This window comes from Trachypithecus francoisi, unplaced genomic scaffold (assembly GCF_009764315.1).
Source record: "Trachypithecus francoisi isolate TF-2019V2 unplaced genomic scaffold, Tfra_2.0 Lachesis_group4, whole genome shotgun sequence".
Classification (NCBI taxonomy): domain Eukaryota; kingdom Metazoa; phylum Chordata; class Mammalia; order Primates; family Cercopithecidae; genus Trachypithecus; species Trachypithecus francoisi.
This window is the reverse complement of record NW_022681469.1, coordinates 103,459,903-103,483,027: the sequence shown is the minus strand read 5'-3', so window position 1 is coordinate 103,483,027 and position 23,125 is coordinate 103,459,903. Positions and strand designations below refer to the sequence as shown.

General features: G+C 54.7%; 1 protein-coding gene across 4 annotated transcripts in view; it reads left to right on the top strand.

The window, feature by feature from the left end:
* MINDY4 (MINDY lysine 48 deubiquitinase 4) overlaps positions 1–3,794 on the top strand; it is a 125,829-nt gene extending 122,035 nt beyond the window's left edge. For 2 of the 4 annotated variants that reach the window (XM_033194616.1, XM_033194613.1), the window contains one exon: positions 3,364–3,794. In XM_033194616.1, the coding sequence (XP_033050507.1) occupies positions 3,364–3,383 (20 nt within the window). In that variant the 3' untranslated portion in view covers positions 3,384–3,794. The other 2 variants (XM_033194614.1, XM_033194611.1) reach the window with 1 other exon arrangement.
* Positions 3,795–23,125: the final 19,331 nt, after the last annotated feature.

Here is a 23,125-nt window from a genome sequence, read left to right as displayed (position 1 = left end):
TGTCCTTGTAATTGACTCACAAGCTTTCAGAACGATTCCAATCAGGGAACGATTCGATTCATCCCCTACACAGGCACAACATGTGTCATGGCTCGGCCCTTTTAATTTTTAAAATGTCTCTGCTTTGATTTTTCTATTGTAATTGCAAACTGCTTCCCCGTGGTGTTTCTAGTACTCTCCCTGCATTTGCACCTGTTGGCTGGATGGAGAGGGTTGGTTATGTCTATAGGAAACCTCAAAACCAAGCCCAAACTCAGCAGCCTGATAGTAAGACTCAGCCACTGTGGTCACACAGATGTTGTCTAGTGGCAGATGAGTGTGACTCACCCCTGCACTGAAGCAGCTTGCCAGGATTCAAGGAATTTGTAAATTGAGAGCTCATAGGAGGTACTTCAGTCTTTCTGAGTGAGGAGAGTAAAGGTTTGGAAGGATAGAGAGGGGTGGGGTGAAGGGTCCTGGGCACCAGGCTGAGAGCAGGCACGTTACTGTCCTTCCTGCCTCCCTTCTGCCACCCTCTGGGAGTCTGCATTCAGGATGTGTTCCTTGGTGTCCAAGATTTCAATGCTTACCCACAAATCTTAATAGAACAATAAAAGCTTTTTAATGACACACTCCAAACTGCAAAGATGATGAACAGAACAAGAAAATTGAAAATCTCAAACCCTCATTGTGTGGCTGCAGATTGCTAAGGTGCTTTTAACCCAGCAGACGTAATAGATGAACTCAGTACCCAGGAACGGGGGTCAGCACAATGCCTTCCCAGCCTGCTTACCTCCAGAACCTGCTCAGTTGTGTCAGCCAGAGCAGTGGCCATTTTCCTGCTGGTTGGACCTGTATTAGCTACTACAGGACATCATCAGACTCCACCTCCAAATAGTATCAGCAGTGGGCACTCATCGCCGAGGAGCAGTCTAATTTCGCCAAGCCAAGCCAGTTTGTCTCCGAATACAGCCCCAGTGTCTCTTACAAGAGCAGTGAAGATGAACACTATGATGCGGATAAATTCCATCAAACTAGCTCAACCCCGAAACCCAGTAGACTCCTCTGGATCTGCTTGACACACAGAAGCCCTGTAAATAGTCCGAAGCACTTGGATAGTGTAGAAGCACTTAATTCTTCTACATCCGATGGAACAAGTGCTGATGCTGGTCTTTTCACTTCAAAACGATTGAGGAAGGGGAGGTGGGGTTGTGGATGAACATGAGAGTGTTATCATGCACCTCTTGTCACAAGTTAGACTGGGAATGGATCTCACTAAGGTAGTTCTTTCAGTATTTATTCTTAAAGTATCTCTTTTAAAAATGTATGCAGATATTTTTGCACACCAGATGTGTTTCTAAGCATTTATGACCAGAAGGATCCCAGGAACCGAATGGTTCAGGTGGTAAAAGGGTAACTCTCAGCCTTTCATGCTGGCAGAAAAGGATTGGTTGCCAAAAGACCATACAACCCGATTTTGGGTGAGATCTTTCAGCATCACTGGACATCAGCAAATGACACAGAGGAGGATGCGGAGAAAGTTTTGGACACCGTTGCCCCAAACAGTGTAACATTCCTGGCTGAGCGTCTTTTCCAGCATCCACCCATTTCAACCTTTTATGCCAAGTGTTTCAACAAGAAGATACAATTCAGCATTCCTATTTGGACAAATCAAAATTTCTTGGGTTGTTGACTAGGGAGTACAATGTAGGGCAGGATTGCATCTTGTGTCTTGACTAAGATGAATGTGACATCCTTACATTCCCCGATGGTATGCACGATCTATCCTCACAGTGTCCCGGGCAGAGCTAGGAGGAGAATGCAATATTAATTGTTCCAAATGGGCTGTATGCAAATATCTTCCACACCAAACCTTTCTAGGGGAGCAAGAAGCACAGAATTGCCATGAAGACTTTTTTCTCCAAATGACAAGAAATCTTTCTGCTCATTCGAAGGGAAATGGAATGGTGTAAAGTATTCAAAATATGCAAGGGGAAAATCCAGTCTTTACAGATACCAAGAAGTTGTCTGTAACCAAGAGGGAAGTGAGATGGAAGAACAAGGTGAGTATGAAGCTTGCTGCCTTTAGAAGGGACACTTTCAACCTAAAAATCAGAGACTTTGATGCGGCAGTTGAAGGAAAGCACTGACTTGAGGAAAGACAAAGAGCCTAAGCCTAGGAAAGGAAGAAAGAGATTCAGTGGAAGTTTAGGCTGTGTCATAAACATGGGGAACAGTGGGTTGAGGATGAACCATTGACTGAAAACTTTTGGTGGTTCCAAGCCTTCCGTTGGAAAATGCAACTGTGTTACTTTGGGAGAACCTGTTCACACCCTTCTCATTGCAGTTCCAATGTCAGGAATCCTAGACTTTCTGCATATCGATGTACAATTCAGTTGAAGTGAGAAAAGCTTCCCCTTTATATTCCTCTGTGGCAGGTTTTCTTCAATCCTGAAAAAAATCTTCAGGGTTTGAAAACAAAATGTCTGTTCCCTGCCCAAACCTCATACTTGGAAAAGCATTTATGAATTCCAGCCTCAAACTCTGCACTGTAGAACTGCTGGGAGACATTCAACATCTGTTTCCTAGTTCATATATAGTCTTAGGATATCTGTATATGTATAATATACCTAGTGCCAGATTTTATGTAAACACTCCATCTGCTATAAATTTGATTCCTCTGAGTGTTTTTAGAAAAGTAGCACCATGTGTTAAAATCAAGTGCTAGGACATGTCATGGTCTCACCTACAGTAACTTTCTTTTGTAACTAAACTGTTACTCAGTTGTCTGTAACCCTGGACCATAATTTAGTTATACTCTGTGCTTCTTCAGGTTAAAACAAAACAAAACAAAAAACTGTCATGTTACTTTAGTGCTCACAGCCGTTCACTGCCTTTCTTTGGCTCTCAGTAAAACCCAGAACCCTTACAAGTTCATGCCAGCTTCCTGGCCCCTCCCCACACTCTCTCCCCATTGTTCTTCATGCAGCCATATCTAGGACTGCACAGGTGCCTCTAAAGTGCTAACCACTGGGCCCCACTGGAGAGCGGCTGGTCCACGTGTGTGGATCATTCATGTCAGTGGAGGGCCTCGGTGGAGGGCCTAGTGGTGCCAGGCACAAAGTAGGTTGTGGTACAAAAGAATGCGTCACCTGCCACCTGGCCTCTCCATTGCTCTCTGGGGCCCTGGGTGTATTTGTGTTTCGTAAGAGACTGGTGTGTGGGTTTGTGTGTGAATCTGGAGTGGTGAGATGAACAGGGTGGAAACTGAACTATTCAAAGCCTCCAAGACAAAACCTTCAGGAAGTGGAGGCAAGAGATGGGCTCTCATCTGGGACCCTGAAGCTTGATCTCTCTTTGTCTCTCTCCTTACTCTACGCTTAGGTGGAAGGGGGCATCAGTGAACTGGAACGGCTCAGACCCCATCCTGTGACTGTTGGATGTGGGTAAACCCTGTAGTCCACCATTCATCACCTCATCACCGAGGATGACAGCTGAACCCCAGGCCTCTGGGGCAAGTCTCATGCAACCCCAACCTGGGTCAGCGTGGCTGCAGAAGCATCCAGAGCCTCCCTGCCCCTTCCATGAAGGGCCCACCCAGGACTGTGCTGGAGACCCAGTGTGTTGCTGTGTCCCCTCCCAGCTGAGCTGTCACTGCTGAGTACTGGAAGGAGGTTGCCAGGATCTCTGCTGCCTTTGTCTGCATCCCTCCCTTGCTCCCCGCTGGGTGGTCCCTCGCCCAGGTCTCCGATGTGGTTGGCCCCAGGGACTCATTATTTCTGGTAGCTGGCTTTCTATAAAACGAGTCAAACCCATGTCAAGGGCCCAGACTCATTTGTTCCATAGCTACGAAGAGCGTGGTGTGCACTGTCTGTGCTGATCATGGCTGGTGTGGGGAAGGTGGTGGGTGATTCGCCCAGAGCCCACATGGGGCCCCAGGAGAATGGAGGTAGACCTGGAGGGCAGGCTGGACCTGGCCAAGTAGATACGGGAAAAGAGCCTTCCAAGGAGAAGGAGGGACCTCTTGGCCATGGGGGGACAATAGGACAGGGATAAACAGAGGGACTGGGGACTGGGTGTGGTCCCTGGTACGTGTAGGGGAGCATGTGGGGAGAGGGCTGACTGAAAATGTGGGTGGGCAGAGCCTGTGGAGCCCTCACATTCCAGAACAAAGATGGTATAAGTTGGAATAGGAAAAGTGCGATAATCACTCATGAAGGGGAAATAGTAGTCTGAACCTTGTTTGTTCCATTCATTGATATCCCACCAGTTTCAAAAAGAAGGTGAGAACGTGCAGAAGTACAGTGGCCTGCTGGTGAAGAAGCGGGTGAGGAGAGAGGTTGTGTGAAAAGCACAGTGAAGGACTCCTTTGCAGTGGTTCACAAGAACGGGATGGATGCAGGAGCCCAGGGGCACAGCACTAGCCTCTCAGGGTTTCTGTCACATTGAAGTCTGCCATCCTTGTACCCCACCCTGTCTGCCCAGTGAGTGCTACAGTTGGGACTGTGAGGGGGCTGTGCAGAGGTAGGTGTGTACACACAGGAACCAGGAGATGCACCCCTGCTGTGTCTGCTCCGGCCCAGGGAGAAGCCTAGGAGAGCCACCAGCACTGGACAGCAGCCTGTCCCCAGCTTCCATGTGCCCCTGGGGCTCAGGACACAAGCAGCTCAGGGCTGTGTCCTGCTATAGGAGACCCCTTTTATTTTAGGTGCCAGGGGGGTAAAACTGGCATTTGGATGGTGACAATGAAAGCATTTGTCTTGTGTTCTTGTGGATGGGGCATGTGTAGAGGCCTGACTGTTGGTCTTTGGGGAGAGGCAGGCTGAGAGCCAGCCAGGCTGGGAGGGAAGTGGGAGGGTAGGGACTGCTCTGTCCAGGCTGTGCTGAGGCCCCGGTGGGGTTTGCTATGTAAACTCCAGCAGCCATTCACAGCAGGCTTCCAGCAGAAATGCTTCCTATATATCCCTGAAATGTTTATGCATTTGTTTTCCTTGGCCAGGGATAGGGCACTCCAGCTGAGCACCCGGACAGAGGAAATCGGTTTCCCAGCAGCAGCCTTGTTTATCAGCCTGGGAAGGAAAAGTGTGTCTTTTCAATGAAACTCACTTAACCTCCTGACCAAGGTCCCTTTGGCAGGGCTAGAGAAAACAAACTATTCCCATTGTGGCTTGAGAAGACCATTTCCAACAAATTACAAACCTGCTTCTCTAGAAGCCAGGTACATTGTGCAGTTTGACATTCCTTGCCTAGGTTTTCCTGGAATGGAAGATGAGCACAGCCCAGCACCACCCTCCCCCAGACCCAGATGCTGGGGCGAGTCCATGGTGCTGCTACCAAGCCTGCAGGAATGAAATACAGGCCCCTGACTCCTCACCTGTGGGCAATCTCCATCCAAGGGGCAGAGTTTTCTAGGGAGACTGTGGGTGGGCTTCAGAGTGTCCAGAGCCGCCCAGATTATGTGAAAGGTTCCCCTCCCCTTGCAGTGGTCATTTTGGGAGAGGGAGTTGTGGTTAGCTTTTGTCACCTTTCCACCTTGAACTTGGAGTCCTCCCCAGATGCCCAAGCTGGCTGTAGCTCCTCTGGGGAGGAGGGGCAGGGCAGCAAGGTCTTAATCTGTCCTGCAGCGGTGCTGGGTATTGCTGTGGGCCCTCTGGTGAGCACATAGGAAGTTCTAGCCTCCTCTTTTGTGAGGGGGCTTCCCGCTGCTAAGGACTGCCCCACGTCAGCTGATACCCTCTCCAACTGCTGCTATGGCAGCTCTCCAGCCCCTCTGCCAGAGCCAACCTCTCCTCTACCACCTTTATGGAAGACCTGAGTCTTCCTTCTGCAGGATCCACACTTGAACTGTGCAAAGCACCAACATATCATTACCTCCCAAATCCTGGAGATCCCCCGCTCAGCCCATCTCCTGCCCCGCCACCTGTCGGGAGCTCCTCGCCTCTAACCCTTCCCACTCCATGTGAGTGTCCCACACCTTGGGGTGCACACATCAAGCTTTCAGGCAGTCTCCTTGGAGCCTCCCTCACTTGGCTTTAGGAGCAGAGATTCACCCTCTCTGCTCCCCATGGCTAGGGGAAGGGGACCCAGGGACCCCAGCACACTGATGCTTCTCTCCAGAGACATCCTCACTAGCCCCTGACCTCTTCGACTGCCAGCCCAATACTTTCTTCATCCTCTTTCGTGGTGGGAGGACCATTCACAGCACTCTCCTTATTCTACATAGAGGGAGCACCTGTCAGAAGAGCGGTTTCCAGAACTGCAAGAATTCCCTGGGGGTCAGAGCTGGACCAGGGCTTAGAGGGGCGTAGGAGGTTGTCCTAAGGCAAGGTTTGTCCAGACTCCACCTGACTGCTCCCCAGGGTCTCCATGTCTGAACCCAAAGGGAACGCAGGGATGGGGGCAGGACCCAGCCCATCCAGAGCTCCAGCCCTGGAAGAGGAGCAGCAGCGCCCCCGCCCGCCATGAGGGCCGGGGCTGGTGAGGTCTCAGAGAGGCTTCCACAGGCCCTAGGCTCTGCTAAGCAAGGGTGGCACAGCAGGACATCTCTGCCCTCGTCCGGATTCACCACTCAAAGTGCTGTCCTCAGACCAGCAGCAGCAGCATTACCTGATGTTAGGGCTTAGAAATACAGACTCAGGCTGTGCCCAGAACTAGTGGATCAGAGTCTGTGCTTTCACAAATCCTTGGTTGAATCTGAGTTCAAGTTTTAAAGCCCTGCTCTGGAGGCTGTGATTTTGTGGAGAGACAGTGTGAAATGCACAAGTAGCCGCCAAAATGAACTACTGAAGGCATGTGTAGGAGGCGCTGGTGGGCACGTGAGGAAGAAGCCCTATCAGATCCCAGGCCTGAGTGCAGCCCTGACTCCACTGCTTCCTGCCTCTAGGGCCTTGAGCACTTGACTCTAGTTCACCGGGCCTCAGTCTCCTCATCTGTAGAATTACAACCTCCTAGGGCTGGGATGAAGATTAAGTGAGTTACTACATGGTGCAGTGCTTAGAACAGGGCCTGGCATAGCACCAGGACTCAGTAAATGTTGGCTCCTAATATTTCCAATGAGATAGGAGGTGGCATCTCATCCAGGTGTTGGAGGATGAGCAGGGTTTTAACAAGTGGAGAAGTGGATGGAAGATCATTCCAGCTGAGAGGAACAGTGAAAGCAGAGAGATCAGGGGAGTCCTTGATGTCTGCGGGTCTCCTCTGGGGTGACCACGGTGTGGGAGGCCCAGAGCAGTATGAGTGGAGGCAAAGAGCAGGAGAGGGCCTCAGACGATGGTCTGGGGCTGGGACGTTTTCCTGGGAGAGGAGAACTTCTCAGTGTGCTGCTTCAGACCTCTCTCTCCCTGGCAGGAGGGTGGGGTGTGGGGCAGAGGCTGAGAGCACGTTGAGGGGATGGAAGTGAAAGATGGCTGGTGGCCTTTGCAACTGGAGGCCCAGTGGACCATGCTTACATGGCCACTGAGCTCTTAGGGGATCCTAAAATTTGCAGGAGGCAGTCAGGCTGCCAAGTCTATTTGCAGGTATTTCTCCACCCACCACAGTCTGCCCTACTCCCTAATCATGCACTAATCCTCATGGAGCTGTAGGAGCTTTAATTACCAGGCAAAAATGCCAGGCATTTGTGATAATAGAGATTGCTTAATGCAAACTCCAGGATGAGGGGGTGGGCTGATAGGTGGGTGGGGGAGGGGCCAGGCAGAACGCTGCTGTAATGCCTGCGCGTGTGCTCCTGGCAGACCTGTTATGCAGACCTGTTATGCACAGAGAGGGATCAGGACCCTGCTGGTCAAGGGCCAGTGGCTACCAATGCCTGTGGGTGGCCTTTCCTGCCCTTCCTTTTCACACCATCTTCCAGACTGTGGCGCTTCCTTCCTTTCTCCCGCTCATTTTCCCGCAAAATACTCATCCGTCCTGTGTCCTGTTCCTCCAAGAAGTCACTGAAGGCCTTCTTCATACAGATGGGGAAACCGAGGTCCAGACAGGAATCGTTAAGAGCCCTCCTGGGCATTTCTTTTCCACAGGGGTCTCTTGGAGACCAGACCACCAGATGGTCTTGGGGCTGGATGGAATAAATCTGATGGGGGTGGGGGTGATTCCAACCTGCCTCCCTTTTTGCCTCCCCTTCTGCTTTCCTCTCCAGCCCCACACCTCACCCACAACAGACCTCAGCAGCCTCTTCCCCAGCTGCCCCTGGCTGCCTGCAGCCTTCCCTGGTGTTCTTTGATTCACCTGGGTCCTTGCCCTCTGGCTCCCCATGTCCATCTGTCAAATCCTACCCATCCCACAAGGCCAGCTCCAAGGCCCCTCCTCTAAGAAGCCCTCCTGGATTACCCAGCTGAAAGTTCAAGTCCTCCCCTCTGAGTGCCCACAGGACTCAATCTTATCCCCTCTTTCACAAGCCTATGTCTTAATAGTTAGAGGGTGTCGATCACCTGGCCACAGGTTCCTCTGTTGTCACATATACACAAGCAAACACAAACACATGCACACACACCCCTGTGCACCTCTACTGCTGTTTCCTTACCCCTGGGCCCGGGACTCCTTCCTCCCTCCCTCCCTCCCCCATGGGAGGACAAGCCCAAAGCTCCATCTGCCCACTTTGAGGCCCCTCCCCTGCTCACACCCACTCCAGGCAGAAAGCCTCGGCAGCTGGGTGTCAGGGTGGGAAGGTGCTGCCTGAGGCTCCAAACCGTTGGTTCCAGGTGTGGCTTTGAGATTAAACCTGGCGCCTTTCCTGTGGCCCTTGATAAGGGCGATCCTGGTTGTTTATCTGGCATTTTCTGCTTAAGGCCTGTCTGAGGTTCAGCAAAGTCCCGCCTCCCTCTGCGATAAGTACAGCACTCGCGGTTCCACCTCCCTGTGCCTGCTCTGTGGGGAGCCCAGGGTTGGCACCATCCCTGGGCTTGCCCTTCCCCTCCCCAGCACAAGGACTGACCCTGAGGAGTGCTATTAATAATTATATCAGGACAGTTTCGTAATCAAGAACTGCCGTACACAGGAACTGGCGTCTGAGGGAGGATTGTTCTGTTACTGATTGATCTCCCACCACCCTGCCCTTCAAACTCCAGGCTCAGATCCTTCTTAGATTGTATTTGGGGGATGGAGCTCAGATGAGGAGAATCCTCTTGGTGGGCTGGAGCAGTCAAAAGCTTCTTGAAGGGGGAGAATTGAAACTGGACCCTGAAGTAAAGTGGGTTGTGGGAGGGGCAGAGAGCATTCCAGGTAGGATAAGCAGAGGGTCTGAGTTTTCAGGGGCAAGGGGCCTGGGGACTCTAGGGGTGGTGGGAAGGTTAAGGATGTCAGGGCTGGATCCTGAAGGGCTTTGAATGTCGGGTTAAGGAGCTTGAGCTGTGAGTACTAGGGAGCCATGGAGGGTTTCAGAGCAGGGCAGTGATGGGTCCAAGCTATTTCGGAAGACTGATATGGCAACAAATGTGGAGGACAGATCAGAAGGAAGATGCTAACTTCTTAGCCGGGACCGTGGAGAGGAGGATCGGGTGTGAGAGAGCCTGCTTTTTTTTTCTTTTTTTCTTTTTTTTTTTGAGACAGGGTCATCCAGGCTGGAGGTACAGTGGCACAATCACAGCTCACTGCAGCCTTGAGCTCCTGGGCTCAAGCAATCCTCCTAAATCAGCTTCCCAAGTAGCTGGGACTACAGGTGTGTGCCACCATGCCTCGCTAATTTTTAAATTTATTTTAGTAGAGACAAGGTCTTTCTCTGTCGCCCAGACTGTTCTCAAGCTCCTAAGCTCAAGCGATCCTCCTGTGCTGGCCTCCCAGAGACATCCTGCCTTTTAGAGCTTCAACCAAAGGAGCAAGGTGGTGGGGTCCATGAACCCGTACCCAAGTCCGCGCTCTCTTCCCTGCTTCCTGGCAGGCAGATCTCGCATCCAGCAGCGTTTCCCTCTGCCTACTCCTCTGTCAGCACTGGTGGCTGCAGCTCTCCTGAGAGCATCTTTGCAAAACATCCCTGCCACATGATGAAGGAAGGCTTCCTCTGCCCCCCTGCCTTGGCAAGCCATGAAGGAGGGGGCCTCAATTCGAGGAAGTGCCCAGGGCTTTGTTCTGACTCTGGCCATGGCTGGACCCACTGCCTATTGTTTTCCATGCCATTGGTGACCTTGGGCCAAGTGGACTGGACTGGCTGGCTCCCACCTCCAAGTCAATTGCGGAAGACAGCCAGGCTGGCAGGATGATTTTCAGTCCCTAGGTGGCCTTGAGTCGGGCCCCTGCCCATGCAGAGACTTAGTTTCCCCAGCTCTTGGTGGTCCCAGTTGGTATTATGGAGACTGTTTATCTCCTAGGAACCAGAAATCTCTTATTAGGCAGGAAGGCGAGTTCCCAGCCCCAGAATAGACCCATACCTCTTCCTGTGTCTGCTGTTGTTGTGGGCCCTTGTCCTGGACCTGTGGATCAGGGGCCCAAGTCTGTCTGCCATTCTCTCTCTCTTGGTTTTGGAGATCCTTGCTGAACCTACCATGGGGTGTGGGCTGTGAGAAAAGGGGCTTGGGTTGGATGATGGAGTGGTTACAAGCTTGTACTGGAATTTGGACCACCTGAGTTTAGATCTTAGCTCCAACCTCTCAGTTGTGTCACCTTAGCTAAGTTACAAAACACACACACACACACAGTGACCTTTCTGAGCCTCAGTTCCCTGTCTGTAAAATGGGAATAATAACAGCATAAACTTCATAAGATTGGTGTGAGGATTAAGTGTAAGGTCCCTAGAAGAGCGCCTGTGCTTAGTAGGTGCCCAGTAAGTGTTGGTTCTTTTGCCATGAACTGATAGGAGGGTGCAGGGGTTGGGGCAAGTTCACCTCAGTGAGATTCGGGAAGGGTGACCATATGAGATGCTGTGATGCAGCGAGGCCTGCTGGGCATTGTCTCTGTGTACTGACCCCTGGAAGTCAGTCCCTCCCTGTACCTTTCCAAACCCAGCCCTGAAAGGCAAGGCCCTCTTCTCCTTTCTCTGGCTCTCCAGGCCCCATAGCTGCTCCTGGGTCAGCTTGATAAATGGCTTCTTCTCTGCTTGCCCCCTTAAGGCTGTTCCTCCCCACTCTGGGCTTTGGTTCCCTGCTTGTGAAAGGAGGTGATTGATGAGGAGACACTGCACAGCGGCTGGGCCAGCATTCCCAGCAGTGACCACTCCTGAGACTGAGATGGAGGGCAACAGGGGCAGACACTGTGTGCAGCCCCTAACAAGCCTGGCACTCACACCTCCCTGGTGACAGATAAAGAAACTGAGGCTCAGCCAGCCAGGTGCTTGCTCAGGGCCTGAGGCTAACAGATGCTAAGTGCCCACACTCTCCCTGCTCGTTCCTCGCCTCCTAGAGGATTTGCTGGGATTCTGGAAGGCCCCCAAGCAGGGCAGAGGAGAGGGTGGGGCTTCCTGGAACCCCTCCTGTCCTATCTTCCTTTATTTCCTGAGACTTACTTTGGGGACTCTGGAAAAATGTGTGAGTGTCTTGGTTTCTATACCCGTGTGCTATTGTGTGAGAGCCCAGCCTTTCCTTCAATTCAGACCCCTCCCCACACCCCTGACAAGCAGTCCGGAGGGAGAGATGGGTCAGTGCCCCTGTCTGGCCCACCTAGAAGGCAGCCAGCCCGCGAACGTGACGCAGCCCCAGTGCCTCCTGCAAAACCCACTTCCTATTGCCTCTAAGCCACCACAGAAAATGCCAAGCACTTTTTCCTTCTTCCCAGCTAAGGCAGACACACCTTGGGTTTATTTGTCTAAGGATTTTCCATTTCCTTTTCTGGAAAGTTGTTTGGGTCCTGCACGTTGCTATCTCCACAAAGGAGGCTGGGAAGAGAGGCACGTGTCCCTGAGAAGTGAGAGTGGGGAAAGCTGAGAACCCAAGACCTGTGGGACTCAGCAGTGCTCACCCTGACACCTGCCTGAGGCCATGATGATGCCCAAGGCCTTTTGGGCTGGCCTGTCATAAGAATAAACCTATTTTAGGCTTGAACAACCCAGGCCGGGGCAGTGACTTCCCCAGGGCCTCATGGCACGAGGTTGCCAGGTCTCCCCTGCTCATGGCTATGCTCACAGTTGTCTTCAGAGGCCCTCATTGTGTGAACTTCTCATTCAGCCCTGGCTCCCACTTGGACAGATTTGGGTGGTGTAGGACTCCCTGAAGGCAGAGCCCCTACATCTTTACCTCTGCATCCCAGCCCGGTGCTCCTGAGGCAGAGCCTGTCCTCCTCATCTGCACCAACCCAGGAGTGGGAAGCAGAGCATCTCCATGGCTCCAATTCAGTCTATGCAGAGAAGACAGGCTCACGTGGCCACATCCTGGCGGCAGCATGCCATCCCCGCTCCACCAGCTCCTCCCTGAGAGTCAGAGCCAACCGTGGGGAGAGGGGCAGTGAGGGAACCTCCCCTGCTCCTGCTGTGGCTAGAAGCCCACCCCTCCTAGCCCTCTTTCTGCTTGGACCTTCCTCTCCCCAAACCACCTCCCTTTCTTTATACAAACAAATCTGTCTGCCATGTTCCCTACTCCAGGAAGCCTTTCCCGATTACTGGAAAGAGGTGGGGCTCTTCCGCTGCCCAGAGATCCACCTCACCCCTTCCTGTGGCTCAGGCCTGGTCCCAGCTGCCCACCCCTACCCACCAGGGCTGCATGGTAGAGCATCACAGCTCCAGGGTTCCTCCATTGGCAGGGGCATTTGAGTCCACTAGCATCTGAGCCAGCAAGTGGTGGAAGGATGGTTCCTATGGGCATTGACCCTGGTACTAGCTCAGGCGGGGCACCGGGCACTGTGTTATCAGAACCACGACGACTCCGCATCAGGGATTCGCCCTACTGAGGTGCCCGGTCTGAGTCCTTTCCATCGAAAGCCCTGCTACCGCTGGCTTTTCAAATCTCTGCTTGATCAATTCCCTGGATGGCCAGAATTGGGGAAAAGACTTCCTATTAATGACAGGCAGCTGTCTCTGCTATCAGAGAGTAAGAGTTGGTAAATACTTCCTTCTTTCTTGCCATGACTTCCAGGAAGCACAGATGGAAAGTGATGCTCAATGGCAATCTGTCTCTGGTGCCACGAGCAGTTTCCTTCCTCTCTTTGGTTTTATTTTCACTAGATTGTTGTTAGGAGTTTTTCTTGTAATTCAGTCCCTTAGTGTTCAAAGTGTGGTTCTGGGACCAGCAGCATTGGCATTGCCTGGGCGTTTGTTAGAAATACATAATCTCAGGTCTCACACGGCCCTCCTGAAGCAGAGTCTGCATTTTAACAATACCCCCGGGTGTTTATGCTCACATTATAGTCTGAGAAGCACTGATGGAATCCCCAAAGACTTTTTTTTTTTTTTTTTTTTTGAGACGAAATCTCGCTCTTTCACTCAGGCTGGAGTGCAGTGGCGCAATCTTGGCTCACTGCAAGCTCCGCCTCCCGGGTTCAGGCCATTCTCCTGCCTCAGCCTCCTGAGTAGCTGGGACTACAGGCTCCCGCCACCAGGCCCGGCTAATTTTTTTGTATTTTTAGTAGAGATGGGGTTTCACCGTGTTAGCCAGGATGGTCTCGATCGCCTGACCTCGTGATCCGCCCACCTCGGCCTCCCAAAGTGCTGGGATTACAGGTATGAGCCACCGCGCCCAGCCCCCCAAAGACCTTTTAAATCAAAGCTGCGTGAAATAAGACCTGTGATGCTTCTTCCCCTTTTCTATCCCGATTTCCCTACCAGGGGCCTCCCACGAAGCCCTGTCAAGCCCAACCCCACCCCATTCAAGCCCCACCCCTTCAAGCCCCATCGCTTCCAAACCAGCCCTTGCTCTGATTTTGCCCCTCATTCTGCTCCAGCGGGGTCAGTGACTGAAGGCTGTGGGAGGGGACCCTCTGTGTCGTGGTCTGTAGGGATGAGAAAGATAGTGAGCTTGTGCCCCAGGATAGGGACCCTCCAGGAGCTGGCTGATCCCTCACAGACTAAGTTGACCCTCCTATGGCACTGCGTCCTCATGGTTCTGTTCCTGGTCACTCCTGGTGAGTGGGGCATCATAGTGTGGTCACACCAGGCCCAGGTACTGTCGCCAGGATGAGGCAAGAGCAAGGAGGGCCCGAGAGACCTGGGAGTGGTCGACCTGAGGAACTGCAGCCCCAGGGAGTGGGTCCTTAGTCCCGCTTCTGCTCCAAGAGCTGTCGCTAGGTGGAGGGTGCAGGAAGTGTTGGATCTGCAGCCTGTAGGGCAGCACTGGGACAGGGGGCTGAGTTCCCAGAAGCCACATGTAAGGAGCAGCCTTCAGAGCTGGCCCACGGTGGGACCTGCTTCCCAGGAAAATGACCAGGGCCCCACCAGGGGAGCACCCACATGGAGGTTAGTGGCCCTTTGGCAGGGATTCATCCAGGGGATTCCAGAGTCTGATCATGTGTACTCCCAGGCCACCTCTGCGAGGCCTTCAGATCCCCAGGCTCCATGAGTCCAAGCTCTGCCTCCTCCTGGAAGGCTTTGTGACTTCTGCCCTCCTGATCAGCTCCTCCCCACCACTCCAGGTGTCTGTGAGTCTGGGCCCCCTTCCAGCCTTCAAACCCAGGGCCTGGGCCTCCTCTGTCCACCCATCCTCAGGCTCAGTGGGTAGGGATGGGCAGGAGACGAAGGCAGACCTGTGATGCAGGCCTGGCAGGCCCCTCCATCTTGGCTGGCCCTAAAAAATGGCCACTTCCAAAGCCTCTGGTTCTCGAACACCAAGGGCTTGGGGAGGGACCCTCATTCCCTGTACCCAGGCTGCTGCTAGTGCTGTATTTAGCCTTCTTCCTGGGCCTGGGCCTGGCGTGGACACCCAGGCTTCCTGAGTTCCAGGCTCTGCGGCCCTAACCCCATCTGGCTCTGGCTCTTCAAAGGCCCCCTTGATGCCAGCCTGGAGTGGGGTGTTCAGGGAGGAAGTAGGGACATGGGTCCTGCCTCAGTCATGAGGCAAGTCCTGTGCTCTGCTGCATGCCCTGCTGGGGGCCACTTTACTGTTTGTGGGGCTGGGGAGGAGTAGGTTGAGACTGGTTCACTGTGTACGACATTGGGGAAGTTACCTGAGCCCATGGCCTCAGTTTACTTTGGTGCAATGGGGACGTAAAGGCCTGCAGATCCTGCTGCTGTGATGTTCCGATGCTCTGGCAACAGGATGGCCTGGAGGACATGGCATGGGGGGCCTATGAGGTGGCTTCCCAGGACCTGCATACCTGTAGAGCAACATCACAAAGCAGGAGGTGTGTGTGCTGGGGTGAGGCTGGGGAGCTGGGAGCTGGCTGAGATGGGCCCCAGGGCAGGGGACCATGTCATCATTTTCTCATTAGGTGAGACAGTGATCTGCCCATGTGAGATGATCTTGCTGGCCCTGTGGGCTCCAGGAATGTTGGCTTCACATGAATAGATTTGCCAGATGGACGTCAGAGGGAGGGGGGTCTCTGGGTGGACAGGGGCAATGGTAGGCCCTGCCCACCCTTCCTTCCACCCTTCTAGGCCTCACCCACCCCAGCCCCTGCCCACAACATCCTAGGGGAGAAAGAGCAAAGGGGCACTGTCCCACAGGTGGCCCTGCCCCATCCCTCCTCTTGGTGGCCTAGCATACCTTCCTAACAGTGCCTGGTGGACTGGCAGATGGCAGGTCCCGCTCAGCTTTGAACACCTTCCCAAGCTGCCTGCACACGGGGCCTGCTCCCCACCTGGCTGTGCGCAGAGAACTGGGTCAGGCCCGGCCCCTGCCTTACTCAGGCTTCGGGATACTGTCTGGAGATGGAGACCAGGACACACATAGCAAGTAGAGTGTCCCCAAGAGGGGGCCCAGGAAGCAATGCAGTCATAGGAACACTCATAGCTTCTCTTCTGCCATTTAAACTCAGCTCTCAGTGAGGACAGAAGGTGAGGGAGGTCCTTGGATGAGGGGCAGCACAGGTGGCAACTGCTGTGAGCACTCGGGCCAGAGAGACAGGCTCAGGGCTGCAGGTAGTGGAGGCCGCAGTGTACATGGCACAGGGCTTCAGAGGTGGTGGGGTGATAGTGACCACAATGTGTATTACTCCGTGTGTGCATGTATGCACATGCGTGTCCTCATATGTGTATGTTCAGGCACACACGTTTGTATGTGTGTGCACACATGTACAGGTGTGAAATGTGGTGGTACATCGTGTGTGCAGATGTGTGTTGTCCATGCATGTGCACGTGTGTGTGCAAGTATGTGTTTGTGTGTACATGAAGCCCATGCACTGTCAGAGGTGGAGGAAGGGATAACCAGGCCTATTGCCAGGTCCATTGCCTGGTTGTGACTTGGCAGGGCCTGCAGCAGGGACTACAGACCCATCCTGAGGGAGGAGAGGGTTAGGGACCCAGCCACCACCTGGAGCTTGTTGCATGGTCCGTCTGAGCACAGCTGGAGTGTGCCCATCTCCAGTCCCGCCCTATGCACTGCTGGCTGGTGGTGGTGGTGGCAGCAGTGGTGTCGGGGCCACATTGACTTTTGTGTGCCAGGGTTCTTTGGCCTTCATGGGCCCTTTCCTCCAGACATTAAGACATTAAAGATTCAATTTTACAATTGCATTGGCATCAAGATGAATGTATGAATCCTGGTGGTGAGGCCTGTTTGAACAGCCCTGAGCGCAGTGAATAAGGAATTTCACCAAAGCTCTGGGGCCACTTGCATCTAGGCCATTCCACCATTGGGCCCAGGAGGGAAACAAGACTGTTCCAGGCAGGGCATCTGTTTCTTCAGGTGAAACTCACTGGGCTTTGCATGCTGGGAACACTGAAGAAGCCAGGGAAGCTTTGGCCTTTGAAGCAGCTGGCTTGAACCCGGAGGAGGCAAGGGCTCCCAGAAAATCAGACTGGGCCAGGAGGCAGTGGGAGCAGTGTCAGTGGCCACAGTGCTCTCAGGAGGAGACAGAGCCAACGAAGATGCAGTGAGAGGTGACAGAGGCAGCAGCCACCAATGACAGGGTGGGACTAATTCCAGGGGGACATTTGTCATGGGAGCCTTCAGGAGAGGAAGAAGTGAACCGAGAGTCCAGCGCCCAGAGACTCCCTGTGGGGACACCTGGCTGGAGGTGCGGGGTGGGAGGGGCTGGGGAAGGGGAGCATGAGAACCACAAAAGGCCAGCAGATGGCCCAGAGCCATGAGGCAGTGGCTGCTGACTCTTCAGGGACTGCGGTGTCAATGAGGGGTTGACAGGCCTCTATCTTGGCTCAGGCCTTGATTGGAGATGCAAAAACGTCAGGTCCTGGGGCACTGGGAGAGTAAAAGGCAGGGTCTCCTGTGGATTCCTTTTGGCTGCCCAGGCCTCTTGGTTCCTGATCAGGGAGGGCACTTTTCTGAGTCCTTGCTGCAGCCTGAGGAGGAGGTGGCCTCTTGTTAAGCAGAAAAGGAAGGAGGAAGAGGCTGGGTGTGGCAGGCAGAGCAGGCCAGGCAGGACTGGAGACCAGGGGTTCCAGCCTGGCTCCACCCTGCCCTACCAGAAAACTCTCCGAGCCTCAGTTTCCCATGCACCAGAGAAGGGCATGAGATCTGGTGCTATCTGACCCCTTCTCCCAATCCTGGTGCTTTATAACCTCACAAGCCGACATGGGAGACTTCTGAGGGAGCCCAGGGCGGGAAGAGCAGAATGGAGGCTGCTGGGGCCCGGGAGAGAGGCGGACCTCAGCGTGAGGATGTGCTCCAAAGCCACTTAGATACATGATGCTTCCTTCCAGGGCCCCACAGCGCTGAGGCCATTCCAGGCAGAGCCCCTGTCCTGCCCTTCCCTCCCTAAGGGTGTGGGCTGGCAGCCTGGCACAGATGCCACCCCCAGCTTTTTCTGCAAGTGAGGAATGCTTGCCCTTTCCGGCCAGTAGGGATTCCTCACCCTCAGGGCAGGGCTGGGGAAAATGTGACTTCACTCCTTCCTGGACTTCCTTCCCACAGAATTGGGGTGGAAGTAGGGCCCAGTCTCCTCAGGGCACCCTCATTCTGAGAGTTCAGTCTGACTCTCAAATCTCTGCCCCCGTTCCTGAATGTGGCACCTCAAGCCCTCACGGACCCCAGCCTGGCTGACGGCAACTTTTTCCCATCCTGTCTCTGTGGCTCATCCTCTATGGCATCAAGCAGGGACCATTGCTGGAGAGTTGATGGTAAAACATCAGAAAACTATGCTTTCCATAAAGAAATGGGTACAACATTATCCCTGCACCCCTAGGACAGTAAGCCTGGCCAGTGCTCAGGGCAGGCAGCGGCAGGGTGAGGAGGGGGTGGGGGCAGGGAGAGGAGAAGCGCATGGGAGGCAGTAGCCTAGAAAATTACTAAGTTGTTCCAGCTCTGGTGAATCACTGGTGGCCCGCTAAATCCGCTTTTGATTTAAGAGAGATCGTGTGACACCTAAATGTTCAGGAATTATCTGTCAGACAGGGAGGAATTCACCGGCTTTGAGAGGTGGGTGCCTATCTCTTCTCTCGGGGGATTGAGATAGTCAGCAGATGCCACCAGGATAACCCCCTCCACGCCCAGCCCTGTGCTCAGCTCTGCGGCAGGGCACGGTGGGCAGGAACACAGAGGCCTAGGCCCTGCTTCGGGGACTGTGGGCCTGGGGTGAGCACGGCCTTGGCCTTCACCGAGGGTTCTGTTGTGGAGGAGGGATCAGGAGGGGCTGCTGCAGCTGGGGAGGAGGGCAACGGCACCGTGGCAGAAAGAAGAGTGTGGGTGCCACCAACCAGGCACTGCCAGCCTGGGGCATGGAGCCGGAGCCTCTGTCTAGAGCAGGAAGGGGTGGTGAGGGCCTCAAAAGGATGGCCAGTGGAGAGCTCCAGTCAGAGGAACTTGAGAGACCCTGGGGCCATCCTATCTCTTTTCTGGGTCTGTGTGCTCTGGGCCTGGGCCCCTCCTCTGCTCCCCCAGGCTTGGAGAGGGCTGGCCTTGCCTCATGCAAAGGACCACTCTAGACTGGTACCAAATCTGGCCCATGGCCTCCTGTGGGTGCAGGCCTGTGTCTGCACCACCTCTCAGGGTGACCTGAGAGCCAGGGCCGGCAGGTCAGTCAGGAGTGGGATGGCAGCGGATGCCCTGTGCAGGATCTTTAAGGAGAGCCGGGAGCCACTGGTCAGTTGGGACGGATTTACTGGGAGGAGCATTTTCTGATTTTTCACCACCTTCTTTCTAGTACCCTCGGGAACTGGGTCCTTTCTTCCCACCCTCCATCAGGGTTCTCTGCCCCAATTCAGGAAAGCCTGAATGATTCTGGAAAATTCATCCAAGTTGTGGGCGAGCTGATGGTGACTAGATGGTCAGGACCAGTCTGCTGTCTGAGTCCCCTCCTACCCCAAGCTCCATCTTCCTGGTGGCCCTCCTGGAGGGAATGAAGTCATTGTTTCCCCTAGCCAGACTTGTGGGTGGGAAATCCCTGCTGGCCCCAGAGGGATGGTCCATCCCGCCTTGGCCCCTCTACCCTGCACTTAGCAGAAGCTTCTGGCCAGTGATAACCTCAGCCACACCCAAGGTCTGGACCCTCAGCCAACATCCAAGGCTCCGTCCACCCTCCTCCGGATGCAGCCCAAGGCTCTCCCACTGGGAGATGGGGCCCAGACAGTCCTGGGAACAGCCAGCTCTGGCTGGAACGTGGGTCTCCCAGGCATGTCAGGAATGAGGCACATCTGGAAAAGCCTTTGCCGAGACCATTGCTGTCAGCAGGGCCAGGCAGTGACCAGCCTCAGTGGCCTTAAGCCCCGCCCAGGGCTCAGAAGTGGGGGTGGGGGCAGCCCCTTTATTTAGCTTGGCTCGGCCCGAGTCCATGGGAGGACCCAGGAGCCAGCAGAGGGCGAGGGGACAGCACCTGCCAAGTCAGGAAGTCCTGGAAGAGAGCTGGGCTGCACACAGCACCTGCTTTGGAGCCTAGTCTCCTAGGGCTCACTGGAATCACAGGGATGGCTCTGGCTGCCCTCAGCTCCTCTGGTGCCCACTCTCAGTCCGGTGCTTCCATTCCTGCCCCACCACCCCAATTATACATGGTTGTTGGAGGCTGTCCCCTCTTCCCTCCCTCCCCCCTACCCCATCCTGGCACCTCTCTGGGCCTGCAGCCCCCAGATTTTGTACTGGGCTTTCTGTCTGGTAACCAGGTCATCGGGGGCCCTTCCTGACAGGCGGGCAGAGAACTGCATTTGGGCTCTAGGATGGGTGCGTCCTGAGTTTTCGTGCCAGCTCTGCCTTTCCTTGGCAAGCCACTTATAATCTGAGCCTTCCAGGGTTGCAGGAAGCAGGCCCCAGCTGGACACTGTGTCCTTTCTTCCTTCCTTCCTTCTCTGGTCGGCCTGGATTTGTGGCAGATCAGGGAGAAGGAGGCGGAGGGGTTGGAGACATCCCTGGGCCTGGGGCTCCAGCGGCAAGCCTTTCCCCTTTTTATCCACATGGCCAGGTGACGGCCACAGGGCCCCTCAGAGATGGTGGGCACATGAGCTCCGTATGGGCATTCCTGGCCGTGCCTGCATTCTGGTGGCGCCTCCTGCTGACAGCCATGCCTTCCTTCAAAAGAATGGAGCTGTAATGGTATTAAAGGCAGAGGCCACGTTCACAAGGGGGAGAGGGTGGGAGACACAGGGGGAGGTGGAGTGGCACCCTGAGGACCCTCATAGCCTCCTGAGATTGGTGGGCACCTACCTGCCTGGGCAAAAGTGCTTTGCCTGACCACTTTGCCCTGATCCCCCCCGGCCTCCTGCCACAGTGCAGAGCAGGGGCTTCTGCTGAGCGCGCGCACACACACACACCACACACACACACACACACACACACACACTCCACAATACCTCGATCATCAGCCAGCGTATCCTCACCTAGCCTGTGGGCCCTCACACCAAGATGGAAACTGCATGTGAACAGGAGCTGGTTTGTCTGGCTCGTGGCTGTCTCCCCTGTACCCAGAGCAATGTCTGGCACGTGACACACACTAAACATTTATCCAACTATATGTCAGATAAATTAGAAAGTCCCAGATGACTCTTACCCACATGGGCCCCCTGGGAAATCATGGATCCTTAGCTGCACAGATGCTGACCCAGCCACGGACACCATCATGGACACACGGGACATGCCTGGGTCCACACAGGCCTGTTTTCCTGTCTCTGCCACTCTGCATGGCCACACTGGCCTGAGTTCAGTGGCTCCTTGTGGCCTGGTGCCAGCTCTGCCTCTGCTTCTTTCCTCAAGTCTTCTTGGCTGGGTCCCAGCACCCGCCAGCCTCATAACAGCCCTGCACCAAGCAGAGCAGGGCAGAGACAGGGGAGGGGAGGAGGAGGGTGGTGTGTATGTCCCTCAGTAGACATGGTCTGCAGGAGACACCCAGGAGCCTGTGGCCTGAAAGGAAATGGCCGTGTTCCAGAGGACTCTGGTCTGAGGGATGCCACCCCCTGCCCTCAGGAGCCAGGTCTGCAGGAGAAACAGTCTGCCCTCCAAAACTTCAAGGTGAGGGGATCCTAGCCCTGCAGAGAGAGCTGTGGTTGGACACCCCTGGAACTGACCAGAGAGCTCCTCATGTGAGTCAGTGTCCCTGCCAGGGCATGGGGCCAAGGGCCAGGAGCCATGGGTGTGAGGGAGCCTCCCAGAGCCTGGAATGCTGAGCCAGGGTTCCTCAGAGGAAAGGATGTAGAGGAGGGCCCAGGAAGTAGCCCAGCAGGGCCAGTTCCCTCTCCTGGACAGCTAAGAAAGTACTGATGACTTTCGGCCACCGGGCTCTCTGAGCAGGCAGGGCCTGCTGGCCACCACCGTCCTGTATAGGCACTTAGGGGAATGCGTCATCCCCACCTGCAGCCCCAGCAAACACACACCAGGCTGGTCCCTGGCAGTTCACCCTGAGAGCCAGGCCACAGCTGGGCAGAGGGGTGACCAGTAATGGCTGGTGTCATTCTCTGCAGGATGGCCCCTGGACAAGAGGCATAAGACCCACTCATCCTTATCCTGCCCCAGGCACACTTAGAACTCAGAGAAGTCCTCTCACCAGGCGTATAAATGGGAAGATGCCAACACTCCCGAGTAGGACTGTGGTGGGGCAGGCAGGAGGTGGGAGGAGAGCCCAGATCATCCCAGACCCTCCCTAGGGGATGCAGGGGGACCCTCCCTCCTGGGCCTGGCTCTTCCAGCACGTTCCATGCAGCAGGCAAGTGGGCCAGGCCCAGGGATTCCTGACAGCTCGCTGGCCCCAGAGTCCGGATTCTTTTTGTTTGTTGGCTGGCATTGGGCCTCTGGATTGGAGATGCCCAGGGCACCGGGGGCCCGCGGGGGTCCGCAGCAGGGCCTCGGCCCCTCCCTCTGCAGGGGCTCGTCTGGCCCCTACCACTCTCTGCTTCTCCTCATTTATCTCTCCCTTTCTACTTCTTGGCTCTGGGTCCAGTCCTATCTTCCTGTTTCAGTTTGTCTTTTCCTAGCCCTCTGCGCTCTCTCTGTCTCTCTTGGCCCTGCTTGTCTCTCTGTCTCTCTTGGCCCTGCTTGTCTCTCTGTCTCTCTTGGCCCTGCTTGTCTCTCTGTCTCTCTTGGCCCTGCTTGTCTCTTTGTCTCTCTTGGCCCTGCTTGTCTCACTGTCTCTGTTGGCCCTGCTTGTCTCTCTGTCTCTGGTTGGGGATGTGTCTCTTTTGCTTCCACTTTTGCTCTATTTCCCTGCTACTGTCTTTCCTTTCTCCTTGTCTGTCTCTTCTCCTCCCCTCAGCCTGCATCTCTCTGTCTCTCCCTTTCTCTCCTGCTCCCTCCCTCCTCTCCAGCACCTTCCAATGCTAGGTGGGGCTGCCATTCCTTCCACCTTCCCAGTGACCCGCCAGTGTGACTGCCTTGAGAGGAAAGTCCTAAACTGTCCCCATCTTCACCAACCTGCTCACAAATCATTGGTTCAAATTGCTCTGGAGAAGTTTGGGAGCTCCCAGGGTGGCGGCTTTCTAACAACTCTGCCTAGCTCAGGCCTGTCCCCAACCATGGCACGGAGGGCAGCCACAGACAACCTCTCTGCACCTTCTGATGCCTCCGTGCCCCATCCACACAGGCCTGGCTCGGGGAGACTGGGGACTCTGGGACATCCCTAACCATGGCATGCAGTGGCCGTGCGGGAGGCCCTGACTGCCCCTCTGGAGCCCTGGGCCCAGGGACTCCAGGCCAGTGCCTCTCTGGATTGGGATGGAGATGTCAGGCCAGCAGGATCATGGTGCCTGCCTCCAGGGATGGCAACGTCC